We start from the raw sequence: 24,362 nt of genomic DNA, 5'->3' as shown, positions 1-24,362 counted from the left end.
CCCGCCTGTCTCCCTCTCTGTCTCATACTGCCTTTATGTGTATTTGCCAACCCTTTTTTGCATGTATATGTCTCTGTCTATGACCTTCTGCCTGTCTGTCTGCGTTACCTGTGCCCGGACAGTGTGTGCCTGCCTACACATCTGCTACTACTTTAGGAGGGCAGACAGACAGACAGTCATTTCTTAAACCACAGAGGAGGGAGGGGGGGGAGGAGTATGGTTCAGAAGCCATTAGCCAAATATTAGAAATTAGGCCATTTATACTGATATAGTCCAATGTATTTAAAATTCACTTCAAAGATGATTTAGACTCCTTTACCTATATACCTTATTTAAGAGCTTATAAAACACTTTGCTTGTGCACAGTAGGGCTCATGCACGACTAAAGTGTTGATATTTATAGTTAGAATCACAGCCAAATTATGGTACTACAGGTCTCAGGTTCATGGACCACCCAGGTATACACATAGCTGTAATAAACAGACAAATGAATATGCTGTGATCAGCTCATGTGTCACTTGTGAGACTACCACTACTTGTGAGACTACCAGCAAAGGGAATAAAACTACCAGCAAAGGGAATAAAATTCACCACATGTACAAATAATTATAAATATGTATGTACAGATATTGCAAATAAGCATCAAACATTTTGCTACTCTGATGCCTCATCAGTTTCATATCCACAAAACTTGAGTAGCCCTTGTATCCTCAACCTGTTCTATGCCTAAAGGTGTTTTGATAACTGGAAAAAAGTTAATTTCCTACTTTTACAGTGTGTTGCCTCAATGCCATGGAAACAGAACTAGTTTTCAGGCCAGAGGACCCATCAGTGACAAACCATAATAAGGGGTGTGTGTGTGTGTGTGTGTGTCTGGCCAGACCCAGTGAACGGGTCACAATATTAATCCCTTCTCTCTGCATAGCTCTCTACCCTCGGCCAAGGTGGCTTTCCGCTATGCTTTTGCCACACACAAACAAATACGTGCACACACAAATACACACACACACACACACACACGTACACACAGACATGTATATGTGCACACACACGCACACATATACATACACGCACACACATATAAGCACATGCATTCACACCAACACACACCGGCACATACAGACAGACATACGCACACACATACTCACACAAACGAAGACACACACACACACTTAATGAGAGCCAGATGAGATGATCATGGAACAAACACATACACACACGCTCACACGAGATACACACACGCTCACACGAGATATACACACACACACACACACACACACACACACACACACACACACACACGGACAACTGACGTCATTCCATTCCACCATCTCATCTCTCCTGTCAGCTCTAAGTCCTGCTGCCTCCCTGGATTACTGTGCAGCTGGACAGAAGAGAGGGGGATGGACGGACTGGAGGAAGGCAGCAGGCAGTGAGGGATAGATGGATGGAGAGAGGAGGCAGGCAAGATGATGGGGTGGTGGGAAGGAGGGAAGGAGGGAAAGATGCAGGCAGGGTGAGAGAGGGAGAGTCTAAGGAGAGAGCAATGGAAAGGGCTGAGGAGATGGAGGGGGTGAAGAAGAGAACCCTTGCAGTCCCTGCCTTGTAAACTAAATTTCTTCTGTAGGTCAATAAAAGTGTTCAGTTCAAAAGTAGGAGACAGAGATTGAAAATGCCATGTGAGCAGAGCCCAAAAGATAGAGTTGGGAATTGTTGGAAAACAAAGAATGATAAATCCTGGAGGGATAAAGGGAGGGACAGGGGGAAGATTGAAAATGACTCAGGGAGGAGTGGAAGTCAATGGATAGAGCAAGAAATGGCTGAAGGAAAGGATGAAGGCAGTAAGAAAAAACTTGGGAAGGAACAAAGAATCAACACAGATAAATGAATGAAGAAAACAGTGTGAGGAATGTGTGAAAAACATCTGGGGGTCAGTGATACAAGTCAAGTTTGTGTTTTGCTTCTGTTGTCTATTTGTCCCGTATATTGTGTAAATGTAAAATGAGACTGCTTCAGATGCAAATCAAATTTCAGAGAAAGTGCAATTTTATTTTGTCTTAGTGCATCATCCCATCTCATTTAAAAGGCATAACACTCTGAGGGTAAATGAGTAGAAAATCAAACATTTTCAATTCAAAGCTTGAATGTAGCTGCTGCCTCCTCCCTCGGGAGCTTCCCTTAACCCCACCCTCCCTCCTCCCTCCTGACTCCTGACTCCCCTGAGCCCAGCTCACATTTGTTACAGCCCAGAGGCGAGGGGTCACGACCTGGATGTAGTTGAGGAAACAGAGGTCAACCAGAGGTCAAGGTGAGGTCACATAGGTCTCTCCTCACTCTAAGCCCTCGGGCGCTTTGTCAGGTAGATGCAAACAAAGAGGAAGACTTACAGACTTTTATCCAAAAGTGAAAATGTGCCTGAGTGCTTTCTTTTTCACAAAGTAGTGATACGGGTGAAAAGAGAAGCAAAAGCAATGGCCTCATGTAAACAAGGGGCACATGCAAAATAAAAATACATTTTCACTTTCTGAGCAAAATTTAGAGTTTGTAAACAATGTGAGAATTGGTGTACTGCTGCACATATTGTGGTATATACTGGGTGTCATGGGTGATATGATGACCCAAAAGGTAAAGGTTTAAAGTCTAAAGTAAAAAACAAACAAACACAGTAAGTCATAGAACTTGTCACTTCACAACAAGTTGATTCATAAGTCGTCAATTAGAAAATATTGCTTCAACGCACCACCATTTACATTTTTAAATTCAAAGTGGAAATCAAACAGTAAAGCATGAAACGGAATAAAAGAAAGATTCATTAGAGCTCGCCTGTTGCAGAATAAACCCTAGCTGTCACATTAGCTGCACGTACATGATATGATATTCAGTTCTCTGCAGTCGTTCCTTTGTTCCTGCAAGCAATTCTGTTCCTTGTTTCAGACTTCTCATTCCTCTGTTTAGAATAGTAGGAAATAACAATTATGACAAAGCAACTTTACCACAATGAGTTAAGACTGAAATTGCTGTTATTGTGGTGCCATATATTTCCACACAATAACGTTACGTACAGTGAGTGCCTGGCATTGCTCGAGGACAATGGCAACGGCTGACAATGGCTGTTGCCACCACTTCCTACCATATTACCTTTCCTTTTATTTAGCCAATAAAGCCACAGCCAATAGCCATAGCCAAAGCTATATAGCCAATAAATGGCTCCAAATAATGTCCTATTTTTTCTGGACTCAAAGTCAACCTCATCCCCTCAGGCCTGCGATGCCTCTTCTATCGCTATATTAAACTGCTTGGCTCTGTCACCATATCCTACCACTGCTATGCCACCAACATTCACCTCCACCTTTCTTTTCCTCCCTCTGACACTAAGGTTGAGGCATGCATTGATGCTTGCCTATCTGACATCTCCAGTCAGATATCTGACCACCAACTCAAGTTCGGCCTCGACAAGACTGTTGAGGCTGAACATAAGTTGAGTTAACTTGAGTTGAGTGAATTTTTTAGTGGTTACTCAAAGTTTTATACGTGAGGCCCCAGAGTTTGAGAAACAGTAAAAGAGAAGAGAGGGAGGAGAGGGATAGAGAGGCAGAGAGAAAACAAGAGAAGGAGGGAGAGAGAAAACACAGGGAGGCTGAACAAATGTGTAGCTACCTGGTGAGGTTCGGATGCTAAGGCTGCGTGTGAAGTCATCTTTGAGTGTATTGAGAACAGCTGTCATGTCCTCTTTCACTTCGTCCAGACTGATGATGTCTTCCACCAGAGCCGAATTTATGTTCACCTTAGCCGACTGGCCCTTTGCCTTGGCTGGGGGATGAAGAGAGAGGGAAGAAAGAAAGAAAGAAAGGCAAACCTCATATCAATACACAAATTAAAACTGATAACCAGATTTAACAAGTAATCCACAATTAAGCCTCTGCTCTATTTTTTCCACTTTCATTTGGTTGCATTTACTGTACTTTCAAAAGAGTAAGAGGGATGAGAGGTATGGGGTAAGGGGTGACTGGTCTTATCCTGCCTGCTTGCTGGAACCTGGTCAGAAATAAAGCTATATTGTTTTTTTCTTCTAGTTTTTAAATTTGATAAAAAGGCAGACAATTCTATTATTCTCAAAAACTCTACAAAAACTTTAATGTTCCAAGCACCAAGTTAGAAGCTGAAGCAGAAAGGCTGGAGGAGAGATTTCAACCCCCAGGTCTCCTCAGCAGCTGCTCTACAAGAAGAGGCTGTTAGTGTTACTCTAAGTGGTAGAAAACTTTGTGTAAAACCCACATCTTTTTCTGCACAGGGAGTAGCTGTGGCTAGAAGCTCTAGCTAGCTGATGCAGTTTCTCCATGGGAGTAGTGAGACACCCAGACAGAGCAAGAGACACGTTTCCACAGAAACTCATTACAGAGCTGATGATCATAACCTCCGTACAGACAGGAAAAATTGAAAAATAAACAAGCAAAACTGACGTGATGGCATCCCTTGACACAACAGAAAGCAGCGAGGGCTACAGCCCCAGCCTTTATGATTAGTGGTTTAAGTTGACATCTATCTTGACTTCTTTGTGTAAAGGTGAGAATGAATGTAGATGACTTCAAACTATGCTTCAACATTATATGTTTTGATTGAATCCTGCTTGCATTTATAATCCTTTTGCGCCAGGCTTGGCAGCCAGCATGATCAAAGTTTTCTTTGGGGAATCTAGCTTTTATAAACTTTTTATGCAGATGTCATTGGTCAGTGTTACTGGTCACAAATACCCAACACACATTTTTCCACTGTTAGGTGTGTGGGGGCACAAAAATGTACAGGTGCTTGGATAGAATCCTGCTTGAAGCTGATTGGATTCCACTTTACAGCGTCAGGGAAATTCGCACCAACTAGCTCTGTTCACTTCCCTGTACTGACGTTTCATGCATTTGTGCCACTCAGTCTGTCTGAACGTAGAGTAACATGTATAGTGTAGCAGACTGACTGCCGGGCTAACTAACTGCCAAACTAATTAACATACTAACTAAATTCACCGTTCCAGTCTCCTTATCATTACTATTATTTTAACAATAAAATAAACTCTTGGTTTGCTGACCAATGCCAACCTGGGAAACAGGCTTTCCAAGTAGCAAATTACAGGTTCCCCTAGCCTTTCCCCTAAACTTTTTCTCATTCTGATACGAACTATTTACCTACTGTAAAGTACTGAATAAAAGAGACGGGACAGAAAAAGAGGCGATGACAATATGCAAATGCTGTCAGCCAGACCCAAGATATAAATCTACCAACTGAAACACCAGGATGCCACAAGGTGAACAAAAGCGAACGTCAGTCTCTGCAATCTCTGTACTGACCTTTTGCCTTCTTGGTGGCATAGAGCCTGGTGCAGGCGGCAGGGAAGCGAGGGGTGTGGTGGCACAGAAGTGGTGCACTGACCCTGGTAGTGGCCGCTACAGGAGACCTGGCCAGTCGCACCAGGGACTGACACAGCACAGGCCGCAGCAGGCCCAAGTGACTCATGGCCATAACTGTGAAAGAGAGAGAAGGATGGAGGAAGAGAGAGTATAAAGTAAAACTTGAGATATCAGGGGAGGGATACAGACACAGAGGCATCCAGCTTGGAAAGAATTCAGTCAATTAAAATATATTTTTATACCATGACAAATTGTGCACACATCTGTTGAAACCACCAACGTCAACAATATGAATCAAAATGAAGCAATAGCCCACATCAACCAGTAGGAGGTAGGCCTACTACTTGTATTAATTCATTACAGCACCACAGTCTCTTCTCTCTTGACAACAATTAAGATGAGACTTGGTCGCAAAAATGACTGAAAACTATCAATGACATATATTCTTAGCAACAACCAATGAGGTTTTATACACCAAAACAGCTCTAACAATATAGAGAATCGAGGAGGAAAAGAGGCTCTTCTGAATCCTATCACACCTCATTGCAGCTCTACAGTACATACAATAACACTTGTAACCATACTCTCTCTCCCTCTCTCTCTCTCTCATGTACTCACACACACAAACACACAACCTATAGGCCCAAACTGACTCTACATTCACAACCCACTCACACTTGTTTAGGCATTCCTAGAGGGGAAACTCCCATTCGGAAAATTCACAACAATGAGACCAGCTACTTCTTTTCTATGGACTAAACCGCCTCCCACCTTGCAAATCCCGTCTCAACCGTGAACTTGTGTCACTGAACCTTGCCGTACACGCATGTAAATACACACTCAGAGACAACTAAGCCCACAGACATAGACACACACACACACACACACACACTAAACCCCCTGTCTTTCACAGTCAGTGGTTATGAACGGCTGCCAGTGTGTTGCAGCCTGAATGGCATCCTCTATTGTCTGGTGTGTATTTACACTCTCTAGCCCACAAGCTGCAAGGTGAAACACACCATACAGCTGTGTTAACACTACAGACAGGCCGGTCACAAAGCAGCGGTCTGCAAGCTTTCCCAATTGCACCAAGATCATTTTGTAATGGACAGCAAAGAGGAATTATTCTCAGCTTGAAGAAACTTTGAGAGAAAACCAGGCCATAATTAGAGCTTGGCATTGAAAACAAACCAATTTTAAGCTACCAAACTATCAAAGTATATCGAAAAGTCTTGGATTTTTACAATGAGATCCCAGGTTTTCTTGCTCCTTATAGGCATTTCTGTAAGGAAAATTTCCAAATGATCCTGGTCTAATTTTATTTAGAAAAGCAAACGATTCTTGCCAGAAAATAACAAGAAGTCTACTCTATTGCATAATGACATATACTTTTTTTTTTATGGAGAATGTGCATAAAAATATAGTTTTAAGAGCTGACACAGAATTCCCATCCCCAGTATCTGGTGCCAATCCATTCAAAACATTCACTATTGATATTAACAGAAATCCACACATATTCCAATGGTAATATTTAGGCTAGACCGCGGGCCACCTCCAATAAAAACCCATAACACGCATCCACGGCGGGCAGGTTTCCTGACAAGCTGATATGACACGGCGTACTCTGGCAGAGCCGATGGGCTGGATGAGGGACGGTGATGGATCTCTTTACAGAGGAAGTCAGGCAGAAAAAGTGCAGCACAGGTGTTCAGTAGGATACTGTAGCCTCATATCCTGCTTACTCCAGACAGAGCAGCAGCTGCAGACACGCCTCTCTTCCTACGGCAGGAGCCAGCTGGTAAGCCCGCATGGTGTCTCTTTGGTCAACTTTGGCTTAGAATAGAAAATAATACAGCAGAATATCTGATAATGCTCTGCCTGGCTCCGCCTCGGTGCTGCTTCATCAAACAAACTGTTATAATCTTGCCATCCTAGTAAACGTTACACCTACAGAAATGTCTGGCAGCTGGTTAAATAAACGCCAATTTCTTTTTGTATATGATACACATGGAAAGCAAGGTTATAAAGACATACAAGGCTGCTGGTAGCAGAGATTATATTATTCGATATTACGGTATATTTACAATAAATGTGATGTGTAGTAGAGTTGACTGGTCACTACACTATGACAATGAGGTATGATGAGGTTTGTATCAGACAGGCAGCTGTAATGTAATGAAGGTCGATATGGTGGGTTGAATGCAGCAGCTCTTTCTTTCTCTTTTTTTGCCCAAAACCACGATCAAAACCTGATATAAATCACAGTCACATAGCTACTAACATCGATTCAGCTACGATCTGGGAAAACATACCTCAACAAACCTCGCACTTACTTTCGTTCACAATGTCTTTACAGAAGCATGGTAGAGGAAAGCATCGGAAAAGCAAATTTGACACCTATGTGCGTCGTCATCATCGAGCGACGACGTTGAGGCTGCGCGTCAGAAGGTTTGTTTGAAATGTTCAAAACGATGGTCCGGGTGAGCGGAGTTCATAGCCGATGAGAGCACAAACACCGGAGAAAACGTAAACGAGCAGAGAATGAGAAACAAATCGAGCGCGCCTCTTGATTCCGTAACGGTTATACGAACTACGACATCAGCCTGCGCCTTTGTTGTCAAACGGCAGGGATCTGTGCGAGCTAAGTTAAATTTGTGGGAAGAATATTGCTCGAAATGACCAGGATTACGTTTTGATATGACTGAATCTTCCTGAAAGTAGGAATCAGTTGCGAATTAGGTGAACAATTTGCTATCAGGGAGACGTTTTACGGAACAAGGAGGTAAAGTGACCGTTGCAGGAGGCGGTAGCTCGCAGCTAACTAGTTAACAGCGGATATGTGAAACAGTTGATTAGCTAACAGCAAGCTAACCTTACCTTCAGGGTAACCTCGTTTTTGTTTAGCACCGTGAATAATGGAAATTCATACACCATTACCATACATGACAACTTGATGACAAGTATTTGTCGTTATTCAAAATTTGAGGGAGATGGCAAACGTCAACATTTTACTAAATTATATAGAAATCTCAATAAGCACGGTACATACGATTATAATGTACTGTCACAGTGTGCATCGACATTACTAGCTAGCTAAATATGATGTTCTAGGGTTACTGCCTGAACATTTTAGTAAAAACAATGCAAACAGCTCTGACATGGGCACAAATGCAAAAATGTTAACTTATTCACGTGTTCCCATTATATATCTCTCTCCCTCCCTCCTACCCTCCTTCAGAGGACACATGTCGTCTGCAGCAGAGACGGTGGAAAATGCCTCCATCATTTCAGAAAGTGCGACCCACGATGGGAACCGCTTATGGATAGGCAACATCGATCCCAAAATCACAGAGTGAGTAAGTCCCCGGCCAGCTTCAGTCAGTTCCCCACCCTCTATCTTATCGTGTTCTTCTTAGGCAGGGGTTCATCTCTCTCTCTCTCTCTCTCTCTCTCTCTCTCTCTCTCTCTCTCTCTCTCTCTCTCTCTCTCTCTCTCTCTCTCTCTCTCTCTCTCTCTCTCTCTCTCTCTCTCTCTCTGAGGCTTGCACTCCATTTATTGTCGGTGATACATCTTCCTGTCCTTGCTATCCCACTGCTCTTGGTTGTCTCTTTATTCAACAAACTCTAACACTAATTATGAGTGTGGGGGCATTGGTAAAAAGAGATGCTGGTCAGCTGCCAATGTCGCTAAAAGTTTGGAAATACTATGCCACTAGATAAGAGGCTACATGATCTCTAATGCACCCAAACCCATCAGTATTGTCAATTATCACTCCATTTCCTTCTGGACAGTGCTGATGCAGCTTTTGTGTAACTTTAACAGCTTGTTGCATCAACAATTTGTCACATCAAAAATGGCTTTGTTGGATCAAATCATTTGAACAGGCTTGTTGCATCATGATGCATGCTTCAGATCAGAGAGTAAACAGTGAAGGGGCCTATTTTTATGTGAAAATGTATTAGACAATGTGATCAACTCATCTGCATAAGTGAATTTTGCCAGTGAGATAGTGTGATAGCGTGGTTACTGTGCCCTCAAAATGGTGAGAAGTCATCTACAATCCAGTCATCCCATTTTGAAACATTGAAAGTTATCAGAATAAAACCCCAAATCTATATTTCACCAAAAGGTACAAATCTCCAGACTCGCATGTGAACCAGCCAACTGAATGAAGAACGAGCTTAGTGTTTGATTTTAGCAGCGACAAGTGTTTGATTTGAGGCCACTGTAAGGAATTCCCTGTTATGAACCTTAGGCCTTGCTTTTTACTTTGCCTGGCTCTGCCGCATACAGAGGCAGTGCATTGTGTGTGCATGTATGATTGATTAACTCTGTGTGTGTGTGTGTATGAGAGAGTGTGTGTCCAAGGCTGAGACTGAGCAGGCAGGGCTGGGTGTGTGAAAGAGAGGCAGCGAGGCGTGGAGACCTGCTCTGCTGAGGGGCAGCCATCATTCCTCACTCACCTGCCCTGTTTACTCTCTTTCTGTCAACCTGAGATGATTGTGTGTGTGTGTGTGTGTTTGTGCACACACACACACACACGTGTGTAGGTGTGTGCGTAAACAAGTACTCAACCATGTTTGAGTGTATGGGGGGGCAGTTAGTGGAGGGGTAGGTTTACACACAGTGAGGTGTGTGGCTGTGCACATTATAGTGTGTCTCATTATACACAACGTCATATGAACATGCAAGCATCCTTGCGTTCTTGAGTTTGCATAAAGTGAGGTGTGTGTGTTTGAGTGCCTAAGAGCACCCTTGCATATTCTGTGATGGGGAGAAGCTAGGTAATGGGGGTAAGGGGTGTGTTTGTGTGCCTGTGGGGGCTGCTGGAGAATGTATGGGCTGCAGCTCTGGTGGGCGTCTAGACAGGCGTTTCCTTCCCCTCTCCCTGCTCTGCTCTGCTTCTCTTTAAATAGCCCGGTACTTCACAGTATGGAGGGAAAACAAGAGAAATGCCCGTGGCCCCTGTTGCTGATTGGGAAGATTAATTAGCTCCTGGGCAGTGAACGCAGTGCTCCCTGTGTTTGTCCTAGTAGTCCAGGCTCAGTGGAAGTAAGTTTGAGAAGGAATGCACACCCGAAATGCAAGGTGCTGATTATGAGGCCAGATCAGTGAAAGTCACACACTTCTTTCAATATATAAAATAAACGGTGAATATTAACATCATTTATTCCACCAAATGTTTTAGCTTAACTAGGCTTCCTCTATTCGAGAGAATTTGTTACTTCGCACAGTAGAGGCACCAAGCCGAGGGAGAGAGTGAGTGAGAGTTTGTTAGAACAGGATATTGGATAAGGAGCATGAAAATTGAAGAAGACATAGGCTTAGCTTATATTATAATATCACAATAATGACTTATTTCTGAACAATATTGAATTGTTCTGACGGCAAGAAAAAAATAAATATATATATATATGTATTTCTTTTTTTTTTTTCATCAGTTCAGGTTTCTACTGAAATACCACAATATTCTTTTGTGCTTGAAAGTTTGAAGCTGTTGAAGGTAATCTAGTAATTGATTGATGGCTTTTCAAGTGTTATTGATTGTGGCATTTTATTTCCTCAAGAGGTATTATTCCAGCTTTTTACTTCAGTCAAATGAACGAATAATTAATTTTAATATAGGCCTATAGCAGGGCAAAATGGCAATACTTTTTAGAGTCTTACTATTATTGTATTTGGCCCAAGTGTCTGCTATCCTCATTGGCTGATCTGAGTGTTTTGGACGTGTCTTATTCTGCATCGGTCAGGTTGGTCAGGGAAAAGTATTAGAGTGATTAAGATGTGGTGAAGTAAGAAGATTGTGCTTTCTTTGTGTGTAATTTGTGCTCTGACAGAAAGATGGATATTGGTGTGTGTGTGTGTGAGTGTGTGTGTTGTGATTGATCTCAAGTTTCCTCATTGGAAGAGGGATAGAAGTTTCCCATAGGGCTCCTAGCTTGCAATGATACTCTCAGACTTGGAGAAAAAAAATACTCTTGTGTTACCACCAAGTATGTGATTTCAAAAACTGACTGACCTTTCTTTCCCTCCTCTATGTGTAGCAAACTCTCTCTCTTTCTCTCTCTCTTTCTCTGGTAACAGCTCCACATATGACAAAAACCTAAACCCTAGTCTTACCATCCTGACTTTCTCTCTCATCATCTTTCCCTCGGCTAACTCTATTTTCTCTGCTAATGAATGCTCCGTAAAGATGATGATGGCAGGCCTCTCAACTTGGCACCTCAGAAGCAAAGGGCCGGTAATCAGTCACGATCTCTTTCACTCCTCACCACTGAAATGGTCTTTTACCCAGAGCTGAAGTGAATATTTGATACTTTATGAGTCCAATACCTTTCAGCATCATTCCTTGCCCTTCTCCCCGTCTCAGCCGTAGAGAAGGGAGAACGCAGGTGTAACTGCTGCTTTCACCAGGTATTCAGTTTGCCATGCTGTCGGCTGCTTGGAGAGAGCAGGGGGGTTTGCCAGCAACTATTTCACCCGTTCACTGTACCCCCTCTCCCTCTCCTTCTTTCTACTCTCTCGGGCCAGGTTGTTACTTTCTAAGTTGCATACCTGTCTCGTTTTTCACTGAAGAACCTGATTATATCCCTATCCCTCAGTTTAATCATACTAGAGGCCTTATGCCTAGCTCTAAACTTAAATAGCAGAAGAAATAAAAAAAATTACCTCCTTAATTTTGAAGATGTTATTGCAGGTTTTGATTTAGCTGCCTGGCCAGAAAGTCAGAACCTCCCCCCTCCTCTCTGAGCTTATTTCCATCCCTTCTGACCTACACGTTTCTGGACCAAACCCTTGTCTTATCTTTTTCTGGACTGGACTCACATCCCCTTTCCTTCCTTCCTGTCCTCTGGTTCCTAGCTCCTGTATCTCTGTTACCTGCCTTTCCACTTCCCTCTATACTTCTCACCTCCCCTCTTCTTCTATCCTCCTCTTCCTCCACCTTTCACCTTGCCCCCAACATCCCTTCTCTGAACTTTACTCTCCCTATCCCCACCTCCTCCCTTTCCTCCCCTTCCTCCCCCTCCTCCTCTTCCTCCGGTGGGTTTTACAGCCCCCAAGAGGAGCAGGCCATTGTGGTCCGGCTCGCTAGCATCCAAAAATGTTCTTGGAGTGTCAGCCATCTAATCTCTCTCACACACTTATACATACATACATACATACATACATACAGACACACACACATACACACACACACACACATATGTCTATACATTATTGAGGTTATGAATTCATATCCTTAAAACTCTGTTTTTGAAAAGCTGCTACACAAAAAAAGGTTTATTATGATAAACTTTAATTGTATAGCAGCTGTTCTCTCTATATATATACATACAGTATATATAAGGCCAGTGCCAGTGCAGGAAGAGCCACCTTCACATGGGAAGTGTGCAGGGTGTTGTCTGGGAAAGGGAGAAACTCTCCTTGGTCTAAAGCCCTCTAGGGAGCTGTTGAAGGGTGGAAGACATTAGTACAACCTGTAGCTCAAACACACACTTCACCCCCATATCCCACATTGAATCCCACTCACACACACATACACATGCATGCTTGCACATTAACGTCATTAAAACGCATTTGTGGTCACATGCACACACATACACACGTACGCACACAAAGCTTTTCAGGATTAAAAATAACTGTGTGTTCGAGCAACTAAACAATAAAAGGCTGCAGCCTCAATATCTCTGGAACTGTTATACAAGCACCTGGGGTCACTCCCAGGCCTTGTCAGCCACACAAGGTGTAAGTCCTCCTTTTGTTTAAAAAAAAAACAAAAAAACAATACCAAAACAAAGGAAGTTGTTAGTTGATTGCTTTTTTTTGCATGTGTTTGTTTTGGTTTGTTTGCCTTTTTTTCTTTGATTCTCAAGGGAATCAAATGATTCACAAGTACAATATAGTTCTGCATTCAAGGCAAATCACACAATGGTAATTGCAAGTAACACTGTATATTTATCACATACTCAACTGGAGTGGATGTCACCTTGAACACACACTAGAAGATGTGTTGAAAGAATTATGTTAAGCAATTATATTAATTAATTTGGGAACATTCATGGAACAAGTTGCAAGTTTTACCCTGAATCTTTTGAACAAATTAAATACCAAATTCTGCCAGATCTTTAAGATTAGAATGGTCCATAGAATTGGAATTTCCTCTGTAGTAATCTACAGTTTTAATTGGGGCAAAATATGGCCATAGTTATTTTGTGTGCAGGATGCATCCAGCCGTAGTATTTGGGTCATACTTGTGGTGAGCATTGGGGCATGTGCTTGTCATTACTTTAATGTGCTTACTCTTTTGCGAACAGGTACCGCTTGCACAGGTGATTATTGTAGTATATATGGTGAAGGACCATTTTGTTGCAGAAGCGAGCCATGCCACGGCTTAGTCTCATTACCTTTCACCCAAGAAAAACAGATATTTAACAGGTGTTTTAATGAGCTATAAATTAAGAGGACCTAGTATAGTGATAATGTATTGTTTCAGGTAATACAGTTTGCACTGTAGTGGATGTCTTGGGGAAGTAGATTTGCATGACTTTTGTCCGTCAGATGGAAAATCAAGCCTTAGACCAATTGCTCAGTCTGCACACAACAGAACATAAGAGTACTGTATAGGGATGTAAACAATTATGTGGGCCCGCATAGCTGTTTACAAACGGTTACCAATTTGTAATTTAAACTTGGATAATGCAAACCAGTAGTGAACAGCTATTTTCCATAAAAGTATTATTCCCATGTGTTAAAACTGTCTGAAAAAAGTGACATTACACCTCCTGAACACACAAGGGTGATATTAAACAAGTAAACTAGCTAGTCTGTCATTAGTTTGTCTACTAACCAGGCACACGTGCAGAGAAACCAGTGCAGTCAATCATGGAGTTAATTCACACAGTCCATCAACACTGTGTAGTAGTATGCGTAACCACCTCAAAGCAAAGCTACCATTGCTAGCACAGAGTAAGGCTGAGTCATCTCAGCCATCGGTGCCTTCATTCACTCAGACCAAACCCCCAGTATGCAGTACTATCAATCCCTAGTACTGGATGTGAACCATGCTGCACACATTTCTATATTTACACATTTAAAAACTCACAGGACATGACAATTTTCCACAAACTAATTTTGATACATAGAGAAGTATGAGCACAGCACGTCTATCATCTCTCTTGTTGTGGTTTTCTATAAAGGGCTGATTTCATCATCACTCAGTAACACTGAAATCTGGGTAATTTCATTTCATATCATTGTAGGTCTTATTAGATAGTGGCCTCTTGACAAACACTGGTCAAAAACTGATGCAAAAGCCATTATAAGCATAGTTGCTGCACAGAAATCTTTTCATGTATGGCAATTTCTGAAATTAGTGTACTGTGAAAGCCCATACTGATCAGTATGCAACGGCAACATTCAATCAGGGCCTATGTATTTACATTAATGATAGTGAGTATAGCTTGCAGGTGACCCTGACCTCATTGCCCATCCACTTTTCCATACTGTCAGTAGAATGCATTTCCCATGGCTGCTATTGGTCAGTAACACACACACACACACACACACACACACACACACACACACACACACACACACACACACACACACACAGCATAGCTCTTCACTGACCACATATCTATGTTCAGTAGTAGTGTAATGGTCCCAGGCAGCTCTGGACTGTCAGTGGAGGTTGTTTGTGCAGAGCGCGGTGCTCAGGAGGGACTGGAGGCTTCCTCTGTTTTATTCCCTCATTGTCCTGCTACTGTATCCTCAGCATTGTCTCAATAAGAGATTTACTGTCACCCGGCCTGCCACGCCAGCTGGCCTGCTGCTAAAAAGGTGTCAGGGAGAGAAAGCTGTCATTCTCATTAGGCCTACTTACAGCTGACTGCTTCGGATGCTGTAGGGTGGCAAATTCAGTGTGGAGCAGATCGATGTGGCTGTTTTTACAATGTTGACCTATAAATAGAGCATGATGGAAATGTTAGAACAGGCTTTTAATAGTCTTCTTCATTGATTAAACCAGTTGGAAGAGATGAGCTGTAATAAGGGACGTTTTACATAATTCTTTTTTTTTTTAATTTCTAGTCTTACTTTTTTCCTCATTATTTGACTCTCTCTCCTCTCTCTCGTCTTTTTCTTGCACCCTTCCTTCTTCTTCTCTGTCTCGTGCCTGCTCTCTCCCCCTCCAGGTATCACCTGGTGAAGTTGTTGGAGAGGTTTGGCAAGGTGAAACAGTTTGACTTCCTGTTCCATAAGTCGGGGCCTCTGGAGGGACAGCCGCGGGGCTACTGCTTTGTCAACTTCCACACCAGAGAGGTACGCACACACACTCCTCACCTCTACACTCAGTCTTCATGGGATCACCTAAGGTACAGAACAGTGAAATAAATAACTGAACACAATGGCTATGATTTCATTTGGCTGATCATACAATAAGGTAGATGTATCCAGACAGTATCCAATTCTCCAACTGTCCGGTTCTCAGCCATATCTGTGTGTGTGTGTGTGTGTGTGTGTGTGTGTGTGTGTCTGTCTGTGTGTGTGTGTGTGCGTGTGCTTGCCTTTGCTCGTGTGTGTATGCGTGTGTGCCTGCCTGCCTGTGCGTGCGTGTGTGTGTGTGTGCACGTATGTGTGTTTGTGTACGTGCGTGTGTGTGTGCGTGTGTGTGTGTGTGCTTACAGGCCCACATTATTTAAATAGGAACAGAATGTAATTTATGGGCCTCAGAGTTTCCAAATTACCTCTGATCCATAACTATAAATCAGAAAACAATATTTTACAATGCAGGCACATCTTAAAATATCACGGCTGATAAGCTGGCTACATGGATGTTGTGGATAATACCAAGCGAGACTGCCTAACGTTAACTGACATCATTACCATAACAGCGTACTTCCTGTCAACAGAGCTTAACCAACAATGAAGGCATTTAGTTTGAAAGGAGACCAAAACAAAACACCCTTGATCACCTGTTGTGCGTAGCTAACCCGACCTGCATATTTACTGAATCAATTTGTTAGACCAGCCTGAAGCGGCAGCAGCCGTCTCCTCGGCTAAGGGATTAACCTGCTAGCTAGCCGGCTAACACAAACGTCAGTTGAATTGAGTACCAGTGCAGTAACAAAACACAGAAAATTAATGGCTGCAGCCTTATCTCTCATGCATCATTAGTTATGCGTGCAGTCTATGTTGAAGTTAATACTTTTGCTAACGTTAACAAACAACATTTTTTTAGTAAATGATTGTTTCACAGAAAAAACTTCTTTCACTCACCTGCCAGAGAGAAAGCTGTTGACTCATAAAGTGTTGAAGACACTTAATAAAAACAAATATGTTACTGAGCCATGGTCATGGTTTAAGACATGACATTTTAAGGATGTGTGTATTGAAATGAGCATTGAAGTTGTTATTTTCGCTTCAGTTCCATCTAGAAGTACTTTTTTTTACAGTGCATCTTGTCCAGGGAAAGAAGACAAAATGAGGCTGTAGATTTTACTCTAACCTCATATACACTTGTGTTCCTGAATTGCTGGTGTATCTTGGTGTGAGCTCAGAACTAAACATCTCAGGCACGTTGTGTCAGTGGACAGAGATGCTGCACATTTATTACAGAACATGAAGAAAGAAACAGTTTAAAGTATAAGGCTGGTGTTTTTTAATTCATTGCTTACTGTCAACAAATCCTATGAAAATAACAAAATCAGCAATGATTTTGTTTTGCCAACAAATCTCATCCATGTAGCCGGTGTCCAATGAAGCCATGTCCCAGCAGCCATAGAACTCCATTGTATTAAAAAAAACTATTAAAAACACGTCAAAGAGCCATGCTGCTGCTCTGGGCAGCATATTTCATCATCACGATGCACCGGGCCAGCCGACTTTTTCCTCAAACAACTTAATAAGCCGGCTTGAAACACTTTGCGATCTCAGGAAAGTAGTTCTGTAGCACCGAAAATAGTCCCCGGCGTAATGAAGAATTTGTTCCCATTTGAATTTGATTTGGTAATAACTACAACAGTCTGACTTTTCATGGTAACAGTTAGCGATTTTTAAAATTGAAACTATGTCTTTGTGAGCTGTATTTCAAGGTTTTTAGCTTACAATTGGAGCCAATGACTTCCGGGTTGAAGGCTAAAAACGGTACGTGGGAAGTCAGAAAGTAACGGGAGTAGAGCAAATGCATTGTTGATTTTGTTATTTTCATAGGATTTGTTGACGGTAAGCAATGCATTAAAAAACACCAGCCTTATCCTTTAACTTTGTCAAAAAATTGCACACCCAGTCTTATAAACATATTTTATCATGGGTTAATCCCTTTATGGATTTGATATTTCCAATCAGTAACTGATTGTGTGCCTTACTGAAGTGGACCACGTGTCTGAAAAGGTCTTAAAAGGATCACTGCTCTATATCACTGTCTTAGTAGGCAGTATTTGTTTTTTGTAGTGCGCCTGGGGACCAAGATAAGGATCTAGTTTCACAGCTAGTGTCTTCAGTGGGATATGAAGCCCTCCCAAAAGGATTATATAGAGGAAGTGTGTGTTTATCTCACATGCACACTCAGACAGATACACACACACACACTTGCACATTCACACACGCACACACATAAAGTACTTCATTACATTCATTCAGCTTCATTTAGCATCAAAGCACACGTAGCCGCATGCAAACTCTTTCTTTCTGTCTCTTCTTTCTCTCTCTCTCTCTCTGACACACACACACACCACACACAATACACATACACACCTCAGTGAGGCCTATCTACAGGCAATGTGGCCTATTATCAGCTATTGTTGTTTCTGTTATCTCTCCATTGTGAAGACTAATGATTTAATGACACTGGTGCAATCATCAAGGATGATTTATAATTATGATTGTAAAGAATCTCTCTCTCTCTTTCTCTCTCTCTCGTTGTCTTTCTCTCTTTCCCTGTGTGTATGTGTGAGTGTCTGCAGGAGGCAGAAAAGGCTATCCAGTGTTTAAATGGGAAGCTAGCCTTGTCCAAGAAGTTAGTCGTGCGCTGGGCACATGCACAGGTAAGGGTAAGTGTCAAACTCAATTCCATTTTACAAAACTAAACATCTCAGGCATGTTGTGTCAGTGGACAGAGACGCTTCACATTTATTTGGGACATTTTGGGTTTGGATACAGTTTGTGTCCGCTGTCGTCAAGTCTTTCATCTCCACTTCTCCCTCCACTCCTGTTTCTCTCCACTGTTCACTATCTATTAAAGTATACAATTTAAAAATTACATCAAACATCTCTGACGGGTTACCATAGAGTCACACACTATATCCCTCTGTGCACTGAAAGGTGAGTACTGCTGACTTTCAGAGATCTAAAAAGTCAATCGTATGTCCTAAGACAGCTCAGTAAGGGAATTTCACCTCTGCTTGCCATAGAGAGAAAGGAATAGAGGAATAACAAACAGATTCTTAAGTCGAAGCACATTCTTGAATGCCCTGTCACCGCAAGTACAGTGTTTGACCAGAGAATTTGGTGAGTCAAAATTGTGGAGAAACAATATGAGCATTTGTTGATATTCTTTTTCACCAGTTACTAGTACAGTAGTCAGTTTAGGTAGAGCAGTGATCCCAGCAACCTAAGCCTGTCTCTTAACAATAGACAGCCTGCTGGCAAAGGGTGAAGGGATATCCTGTATAGAGACGAATCACGCCCTTCGCACACACACACACACACACACACACACACACACACACACACACACACACACACACACACACGTAGTAGGGCCAGGTCAAGGTCAATGCTGCTGCTTCTGAGACAACAAGCTTTTGGATAAATCTACTTACAGACGGCCATCATGATTACCATTACAGCCATACTTAGCTTTGGTTAGTGATGCCATTAAAAATTTATTTTGCTGATGATATCCCAACTGTTCCAATAATACCAATCTCTCAGTGTCATTTGGCAAGTCAACTCAAACACCAAATACCTTGCAGGTTAATTTTGGTGAAGATACATGCAACTTCGTTTTTTTTATCAAGTCCCTATTTGCTTCAAATCATCATTTCTGTTCCCAAGAAGGACAAGGTCATGTGCCTCACTGACTTCCACCCAGAGGCACAGACTTCTGTCATAACGAAGTCCTGGTACTATCCCATCTGAAATGTATCATGGACCTTCTCCTTGTCACCCTGAAGTCTGCCAATAGGGCAAATTGATCAATAGACATTGCCGTGAACATGGACCTACAGTTTGCCCTGGAATACCTGGGCACTCCTGGCTCCTGGGCCTTTTTGTGGCTTAAGCTTCACATGTTCAACACCATCATCCTGTAACTGCTCCATTCCAAACTGTTTCTGCTTAACATCACTGCCTCAATTTATTGGTGGATTGCAGACTTCCCAACAGATAGGCCTAGATGGCATGGATATGTGAGGCTGCAGTCAGACCTTCTTGCTGTGAGCTCAGCTGAAAAATGTTAAGGTTGCGGACAACACCACTGTGGTGCACCTCCGTATCAACAAAGATGAGTTCTTGTATACGAGAGGGGTACACCAGAGGTACACATCTCATGTCATGATGTGCCTTCAACATCCTTGAGATGAACACATTAAAAACTGTGAAGATGAGGATTGGCTTCTAGTGGAATCCACCTGCTCATCAGCTCTGCTGATCAATGCCCCGACTGAGAACTCAGCTGAGTCGTTCAAGTTCCTTGGGGACACTGTCAACACAGCCAATTTGTGTCACTGTCTCACAGCCAATCCTGGGCCAATTTTAGAAGTCCGTAATCAAAACTATCCTCACATCCTCCATCACAGTCTGGGTTTGTTTCCTGTTCTAAGGACAAACTGCATGACTCTAGGGTAAGAAAAGTTCAGGAAGGATTGCCAAGGAGGATTCTTGTCCAGGCAGTCATCTCCTCCAAAAGCATTCCTGTGGAAGATGGTACCAGTCCATTAAGACCAGGACCACCCATCACCTCAAAAGCTTTTCCCCAAGACACCTCACATCATTAAGCCAGCCCTTCTAAGGCTTACCTCCTGTACATCCCCACAATCTTCTGATCTTTTCCTAATATTAATAGTTTGATACGTTATGGATCCCCATGGTTCTATGTATTTTTGCTCGCCCTCAGGTCAGAGCGAAGGGTCTGTTACAGAGCAGCGCCCCTGTAGCTGGTAGGGATTCAGTGTTTTGGTCAAGGACACTTCAGCAGGGTGGATGCTTGCCGACATGGAAGCTTGAATCTGGGTCCTCCAGTTGAAGTACAGCCTGCCTACTCTCTGCAGCTGTCCCTACCACCCTGCTGCCAACAGAGCTGTCTATAAATCTGCTGCTGTCATTATTTGTGACTATGCTATTTAACATTATTACCCAAGTGGTGTTTGCAAAAATTTCCACAACTCACAGTGGGCCCAATTCAGACCTTCACTTAAGCGCCATGCAGTTGTGCTTAAGTCATTTTTTTAAGCAAGTTCCTCTTCGCCGATTCCAACCCTGCAGTTACACGCAGGGATAAGTGAGTCAGAGACACAGTCAGTGTCTATGTCTTTGTCAGTGGAGTTCCAGGCTGTACATCTTGACTTTATTACATAGCTTTGAGACAGAGGAGATCATGTTCACAAACATTTATTAAATTGTTCCTCCCAAGTCTTTCCAAATATCTAAGTCTTTCCACACATACTATTTCAACCAAACTATATATGTGCAGCTCTGCAGAGATGTGCGTTTCTTCTAAGGTGATGGTGAATGCAGGAATGAGCAACGTCCATATATCAGTAGGTTCACCGCACACTACTGTAGATTTGCTTGCTTTAATCTTTATTTCTTTTCATGACGCTCCACAAGTAAAAGAGCAAACAACACATGAAAATAAAGATTAAAGCAAGTTAGTCTACAGTAGTGTGCGGTGAACCTTCTGATATATGGATAATATTTCAACCATTCTTAGCCTAATCCATCCACTGTATGTACTATATACAGTTTGGCGTATTTGTCTGTTATGCATGTTACATTCTTCTATTTGGGCCTGCAGCTGATTAATATTCAAAATCTCATCATCACTAACCCTTTATCATATACTACCTTAAACCCTCCTCTAACCATATCCATAACTTGACCCTAATCCCAACCATTACCCCCTATCTCTAAACTATAACCCAATCCTTACCTAAACCACTTACTTAAACCCTAAGACCAGCTCCTAAATGCCTAAGTGTAACTATGAGTTTAATGTCCTAGTATATTTAGAGTCAAAAGCACAACTATTGGAAGAGAAAGATAGTCTTTTGATAGTGTTTTTTTTTTTACTGTTGACTCTTCTTCTGTACATTATTGATTTAATATCAAAAGGTAATTAAAATGCACAGCACCAGCGAGTCAGTTTTTCAATTTTGGGTCTTGTTGAATCATGTTATACCAATGATAACTGAAAAAGAGCGGCTCACTCTCCCATGACGTCAGCTTTTGGCTGTGTACAGATTCAGTATGGCCTGTTTGTCTGGCTGTATGTGAGTCTCTGTGCATTCCAGCTACATGCCTTTAGGAATAGGTGGAAGGGAAGGGTCCTGGGTGGTGGAGGGGTCATTGTTTTAGACCTATTCTTGGATGTACAGTACATGTTATTTATCTTTTTGGACAGTATGTAGAGATGGTGTCTATTGTGTGTGTGTATAAGAGAGAGAGAGCACACACATGTAACAGTACTATTTCCACTAATGGATTTTGCTTTTAAAATTTGTCTGATGATTTGAAAGCGTGGTCGTACTGCACATGGCTGCTGCTGCACCCAGCAGGACTGGGGTTTATCATACCTGTCATATAACATGTTGTTTTGTTTTTCTCTTCTTCTCCACAGGTTTTAAGAGCAGTCAGTGTTGGCTGGTGCAGATGGTTGGAAGGCGGTTTTGAGAGGAATGAACGCAGACGTGGGTTATTGCTCTTCAGCTGCTCCCACTATATCCACCCTCCTCCCTTAGCGTGCGATTGTAAGCCAGACACACAGTCCTGCTTGGTTACTTTCTGTTTCGCCAGACGTTAAAGGGCCAAAGTCAAAGCCCGGCCTAACTTGGTTTGACTAGGCTTGACTCGGCTGAATTTGGCACTACCGTTTATGGGTAGTGCTCAGCTGTGTGGGAGGAAGCTGGAGTTCATTCTCCAGAAAACTGCTGTGATGATTTATCAGGAGATTGGCTGGTTTGTAAACATCTGACTGACAGGATACCTTGCTGTTGTTTGTCTCCCTCTCTTTCTCTGTTTGTCTGTATGTCTGTCTCACTGACCGTCTGTCTGCCTCTGTATATCTGCTGGCTTGTGTGTTATGTCCTTTGGCTGCCATGTCTGTTTGTCTGTGTTTGTCTGTGTTTATCTCACTGTGTAAGGGCCTGTTCTTGCCTCTACCTGTTCTTTTACCCCTCTGCACGAATTTCTGTACCCGCTTCCCTTCGTTTGTCTCTGTCCATCTGTCTTTCCATCTGTTTTTCCATCATTATGTATGTGGATTACTTTTTCTGCCCGCTCGTCTCTGTCTCTGTCAGAGGTTTGAGGGTTTCCGTGGCGACAAGACCATGCCTCCTAGCCTGGAGCCGTCATGCAGTGGTACAGCAGAAGAGGGCCCTGTCCCAACCAACCACCTTAGGTTGGTACCATGTCTACACACATACATACACACACACACACACACACACACACACACACACACACACACACACACAGCTTCTTCTTTCCAGACTTTTTCTCTCTCTTTTTCCACCATTCCTCCTCTCACCATTTCAATCACATCCAAGGGGAGGGAAGTTAAGCCTTTTTGCTGAGGGTTTTCAACTGCTACCTTTGCACATTCTCCATTCAACTCTAGTCTGGTCTTGAAAGTATTAGATGAGAGCGAGTGGGCTGATCACATTCACAACAGTGAGTTCAAGTGTAGTTCATCTTCATGAGTACAACTGGACTAACACTTTGATTCAAAAGGAGTCTGTGTGGAAGAGTTGAAGTTCTGTCAAAGCAAAATCTAAAGTGCTCCCGCCATTGCAGCTACATTTCCAACCCTACATTCATACACACACACACACACACACACACACACACACACACACACACACACACAGCAGGTAATCCAGTCAAATGGAGCACTGTTAAGTTAGTAAAAGGCCTCTTGTGCTCCGAGTGTGAACTCTTGGTGTTGTTACGAAGACAATCCAGTGTGTGTGGCAGGCCTTCATTGGCTTCTCCTCAGGAAAGGCTACACACTCCGATTTTAGTGTAAACTTCATAACCACTCTCTCCGCACAGCGCAAGAGAGGAAAGAGAGGAAAAGGTGAAACATAAACACACTATTTCCCTTTTTTCCTGATGCCCCTTCTCTAGTCTCTCTCTCTCTCCTTCTCTGTTGATGCGTCTATCTTGCTCTCGCACTCTCATTTACTCTCATGCACTCTCCCTTTCACCTGCACCATCATTTTTTCTACCCTCTCAATCGCTCCTTCAGGGTCTGTTTCACCATTTAAATGAGTTTGCTCATTCTCACTCTTGTTTTTTGTTTTTTTTCTTCTTCCTCTGTCTCTTCCATCAGTACCAGTGCTAATGTGTCTCCTCTCTTTTCCCCTCAGTGCCAGAGCGAAGATCTCTCTGTTCCCTCACTCACTCAGTTTGTCCCTTCCCTCCCTCGCTACCCTGCAGTATTGTTGCTAATATCTTCTCTCTCTCTCTCCTTTTCTCCAGTACGAGTGCTAAAATCCGAGCCATCGAGGCCAAGCTCCAGATGATGGAGGAGAACCCGGACGAGGAGTACGCCGGTCCGTCGGCGTACGTTTACAACAAACCGCCGGAGAGGAAACGCTGGGAGCCCTACTCCAAATCACACCACAATAACCAGAGCAGGCCCTTCCGCAAGTTTAGGAGATGACCCATCCTCCCACTCTTTCGGGAGATCCTCCACTACCACACCCCCACCCCCACTTTCACACACACACACACACACACACACAC

At 42.7% G+C, this 24,362-nt stretch overlaps 2 protein-coding genes across 7 annotated transcripts in view; one reads left to right on the top strand and one right to left on the bottom strand.

Moving 5' to 3' along the window:
* Window positions 1-7,781, bottom strand: part of mrrf (mitochondrial ribosome recycling factor) — a 16,475-nt gene extending 8,694 nt beyond the window's left edge. The window contains exons 1-3 of one of the 2 annotated variants that reach the window (XM_071530204.1): window positions 7,730-7,781; window positions 5,337-5,510; window positions 3,658-3,810 (exon numbers count right to left, since the gene is read on the bottom strand). In XM_071530204.1, the coding sequence (XP_071386305.1) occupies window positions 3,658-3,810; window positions 5,337-5,508 (325 nt within the window). In that variant the 5' untranslated portion in view covers window positions 5,509-5,510; window positions 7,730-7,781. Of the gene's footprint in view, window positions 1-3,657; window positions 3,811-5,336; window positions 5,511-7,708 lie in introns of both variants that reach the window. The other variant, XM_071530211.1, reaches the window with a different exon arrangement.
* On the top strand, window positions 7,140-24,362 carry rbm18 (RNA binding motif protein 18). Of its 5 annotated transcripts, none has more exons than XR_011695993.1 (7): window positions 7,140-7,194; window positions 8,635-8,748; window positions 15,590-15,716; window positions 18,359-18,445; window positions 22,234-22,363; window positions 22,757-23,013; window positions 24,096-24,142. XR_011695993.1 is itself a non-coding variant. In XM_071530234.1 (6 exons), exons 2-6 carry the CDS (start codon window positions 8,642-8,644, stop codon window positions 24,277-24,279), a joined length of 600 nt encoding a protein of 199 aa, XP_071386335.1. In that variant the 5' UTR covers window positions 8,030-8,178; window positions 8,635-8,641; the 3' UTR covers window positions 24,280-24,362. The 5 variants fall into 5 exon arrangements, 1 of the variants encoding a protein (XP_071386335.1); XR_011695992.1 differs by lacking the exon at window positions 7,140-7,194 and adding an exon at window positions 7,816-7,844; XR_011695991.1 differs by lacking the exon at window positions 7,140-7,194 and adding an exon at window positions 7,908-7,922.

The sequence above is a fragment of the Centroberyx affinis genome, unplaced genomic scaffold, assembly GCF_046629955.1.
Source record: "Centroberyx affinis isolate AG114_WGS23_722 - 3 ecotype Tasmania unplaced genomic scaffold, CSIRO-AGI_Caff_v1 ptg000131l_1, whole genome shotgun sequence".
Lineage (NCBI taxonomy): Eukaryota > Metazoa > Chordata > Actinopteri > Beryciformes > Berycidae > Centroberyx > Centroberyx affinis.
This window is presented reverse-complemented; position numbering and strand designations above follow the sequence as displayed.

Coding starts and splice junctions, on each gene's coding strand:
- rbm18 (XM_071530234.1), top strand. CDS start 8,642: ATGTCGTCTGCAGCAGAGACGGTGGAAAATGCCTCCATCATTTCAGAA. Junction 8,749..15,589: donor ATCGATCCCAAAATCACAGA/GTGAGTAAGTCC, acceptor CTCCCCCTCCAG/GTATCACCTGGTGAAGTTGT. Junction 18,440..22,912: donor TGCGCTGGGCACATGCACAG/GTAAGGGTAAGT, acceptor TGTCTCTGTCAG/AGGTTTGAGGGTTTCCGTGG.